At 38.5% G+C, this 3522-nt stretch overlaps 1 protein-coding gene across 1 annotated transcript; it reads left to right on the top strand.

Annotated features, from left to right (window-relative positions):
• Positions 1–1953: 1953 nt before the first annotated feature.
• LOC140513424 (olfactory receptor 11H4-like) lies at positions 1954–2931 on the top strand. The gene has a single exon (XM_072623108.1). The coding sequence runs from the start codon at positions 1954–1956 to the stop codon at positions 2929–2931; it is 978 nt and encodes a 325-aa protein (XP_072479209.1).
• The last annotated feature ends 591 nt before the right edge of the window (positions 2932–3522 follow it).

Here is a 3522-nt window from a genome sequence, read left to right as displayed (position 1 = left end):
GTGAGGAGTTGATTTACCATAAACTCCTCACCATTACTGGCAAAAGAACTCAAAATGTACCTTGTAGGGTGGTTAAGTTGCTATATCCACATACAAAGGACAACAGATATTAAATTAGGGTAGGAAAAAATTGTGAAGACAGCAAAGTTCACACTTTCCCTAATTTCATCCTAGTCCTCCCTTCTCCTAAAGTTTTTCTCAAATATTTATCAACATTTGGGAATCTAATAAATGAGTGAATAAATCTGAACCAAAGTGCTTCCTGATAATCAAAGTACTCATTGATAATGGCTCAAAGTGAAACCAATTCCTCCCACCTTCCAAAATATTTGTGTTTTTAAAAAAGACTCTAAGTTGAAAAAGAGTATAAGCTTTATGAATAAAGCTATTATAGTAAAATTATATATAGTGTGACTGTCTGAGGGCTGGAAACTGCATTCTGCACCCCTTTAAATCATAACATACCTGTTCTACAACTTACTAAAATAGGTCCTTTATCCTTTCTAAGATGACAATTGAAATTCATGGAAAGAAAATTGGTTTCTAACTGTACTTGGCTCTTTTCATAGGACACCCCACAAAATGATGAATTCTGAAGAATATGTGGAGCCTTTAAATACTGTTACTCTCCTTCCTGGTCAAAACACTTGTGGGAAATATCTCAAAAGAAAAATCAGATTGGGGACAATTGTATGGATGAGTATTATGTAAAGAAGCAAGTGAAGGCTGTTCAGAGATGAAACAAAAGCTATAGAATAGATCTTTATAGTTTCAACCAGATGTCAGAAAAAGGACAATTTGAGAGAAATGAATTCTACATCTATGGATTTGTCTTTGATACACAAAGATGATGAAAGTGAGTGATTTCCATCCATTCACTGAAAGCCCAAGGAAAAAGTTAAACTGCAGCTTTCATTGGTTCAATTAAGCTTCAAAGGTCCCTTTAACTTCAAAGGATAAAGGAAATTACTTTGGTCCATTCTAATCCTCTAGAAAATTAAAAGAACCAGACATTAGGAATCAAGTCACATTGAATCTCAAGACCCCAGAGTTCATTTAGAACAAGACAAGGTTTGGCCCCAAACTACCCTCAGAATGATTTGTGTGTTTCCCCTGCATGGAGCAATGAATCATAGATCTAGAGCTGGCAGTCATCCAGTGCTGATCTTCGAAGTCATCTAATACAGCTTCTTCTTTTTAAGGATGAAGAAACTGAGACTCAGAGAGATTAAGCAACTTGCCCAAAATCACACAGCTAGGAACCAGCAGTGCCGTGATTAAAATTTGGGTTCCATGATTAAAAATTCAGTCTTCTTTCCACTATCCCAGATTGTCTCCTTTGGAACTCTTTGAAGCAAGCTTCTTATTCCAAGAAAAGCTTCAGAGTCTTGTAATGAGAGTTAAAAATCTTCCCCACCCATTAATGGGCCTGCCAATTAAGGGAAGTTTGATTAGGGGAGATTTGTTTTGTAGGAAGGCCCACACTGTTAATTTCTAATGAGGGACTGGTTCTCAAGGGTTGTGATGCCCTCTGGCTCTGAAAAGTGCAAATATACTCTGAGGTAGGGTTTTGTTTTGGGGCTTACTCACTGGAAGTGTTTGTTTGGCCAGATGAGACTCTGGGTAGCTACTAAGGAGCCCCCAAGCTTTGAAAAGCCAGATGTTGGTGCTTCTCTCTCTAGTAACAACATATGTACATAATGGTCAGACATTTGGATCTGCCTGTTGATCTGTGATATATGTTTTGCTTGTGGTCAAGTTGGAAGCCCTGTCTGTTGGTCTTTATTTCTCTGTCTCTATTTTTTCTATTAGTGAATGTAACCAAAGATGATTGGTGAACCCGCAAAAGTTGCTTTCTTCTTAGAAAAGCATATCTAAAAACCTGTACAGCAGGCCTTCCTGTGTATGCTGGGGTCTTTACTGTTACAAATCTGTACAAAAGTACTCTGTATCATGATTATCTTCATCTTCTCCACAGTTCTGAGACCCATGAACAGATCGAGAACTACTGTGACTGAGTTTGTTCTCCTAGGCTTCCCTGGGTCCTGGGAGACACAGCTTGTCCTCTTCTCACTGCTTTTGGTCATCTACATCCTGACTCTTCTTGGCAATGGAGCTATCATCTGTGCAGTGTTATGGGACCAGCGAATCCGTACTCCCATGTACATTCTCCTAGGAAACTTTTCCTTTCTTGAGATTTGGTATGTTTCTTCCACTGTTCCCAATATGTTGGCCAACTTTCTTTCCAAGACCAAAGCAATCTCCTTCTCTGGATGCTTCCTACAGTTTTATTTCTTCTTCTCCCTTGGTACAACCGAATGTCTTTTCCTAGCAGTGATGGCTTATGATAGATATTTAGCTATCTGCTGCCCACTGCACTACCCAACCATTATGACTGGGAGGTGTTGTGCCACCCTAGTGTCTTTCTGTTGGTTGGTAGGCTTCCTTGGCTACCCAGTTCTCATTTTCTTAATCTCCCAACTGCCCTACTGTGGTTCCAACATCATAGATCACTTTTTATGTGACATGGATCCACTGATGGCCCTCTCCTGTGTCCCAGCCCCTATCACTCAGCTGATCTTCTATGCCCAGAGCTCCCTTGTCCTCTTTCTCTCCATTATGTACATTCTCACATCTTATACCTTGGTGCTTAGAGCTGTGTTTCAGGTGCCTTCGGCAACTGGCCGACGTAAGGCCTTCTCGACGTGTGGATCTCATCTGATGGTAGTGTCTGTGTTCTATGGGACAGTTATGGTGATGTATGTGAGCCCAACATATGGCATCCCAACTTTGTTGCAAAAAATTGTCACTTTGGTGTACTCAGTAATGACTCCATTCTTAAACCCCTTAATCTATAGTCTGCGCAACAAGGACATGAAATGTGCTCTAAAAGCAGTCTTGTGCAGCATGAGAAGTAGTCAGAGGTTATAAGTAGCCTTTATTTCATTAAGAGATTCTATGCCTTAATTTTCTAATGAAGTCAATTAGGAGAATGATCACTTTTTCTAATAGTGCTACAGTTTTCACTTTAAGGAGGTAAAGATGAGGAGTTTTCTTTGAGATAATTCCCACCTTTAATTCTTTACTACATTGATGTAATTGAACCTCAACTTATTGAATTTCAACATCCAATGTCATAATTATTCTTCAAATATGAATGACATCAGTAGGCATGCAGGAGAGAACTAACGTATTACTTAATAAATGTTTGTTGATTGATTTATTGATGTTGCATATTGATATTGATTGATATTGCAGTTACAGGTATCATGTATTTCCTCAAAACTTGTGTATGGGAATGTAAAATTTTCCAAGTTAAAGAAAAAAATCAACCAAAAATAAAATTGCACAGTTTCCTGGAATCACCAATACTTCACTCCTCAAATGAATCAATCATTCATTAAATATTACAGAATGTAATATCTGAAAGGAATCATCACAATTATATCACCCAAGCCACTCACTTTAAAGATGAGGAAACTAAGGCCCAGAAAGATGAACTGATGTACTTAGGTTCACAGA

Source organism: Notamacropus eugenii, chromosome 7 (genome assembly GCF_028372415.1).
Source record: "Notamacropus eugenii isolate mMacEug1 chromosome 7, mMacEug1.pri_v2, whole genome shotgun sequence".
In the NCBI taxonomy this organism is placed as follows: domain Eukaryota; kingdom Metazoa; phylum Chordata; class Mammalia; order Diprotodontia; family Macropodidae; genus Notamacropus; species Notamacropus eugenii.
Note: the sequence above shows the minus strand (reverse complement) of the source record. Positions and strands in the feature narration are given on the sequence as shown.

Bases quoted from the DNA above. Each gene is read 5' to 3' on its own strand.
- LOC140513424 (XM_072623108.1), top strand. From the start codon at position 1,954: ATGATTATCTTCATCTTCTCCACAGTTCTGAGACCCATGAACAGATCG.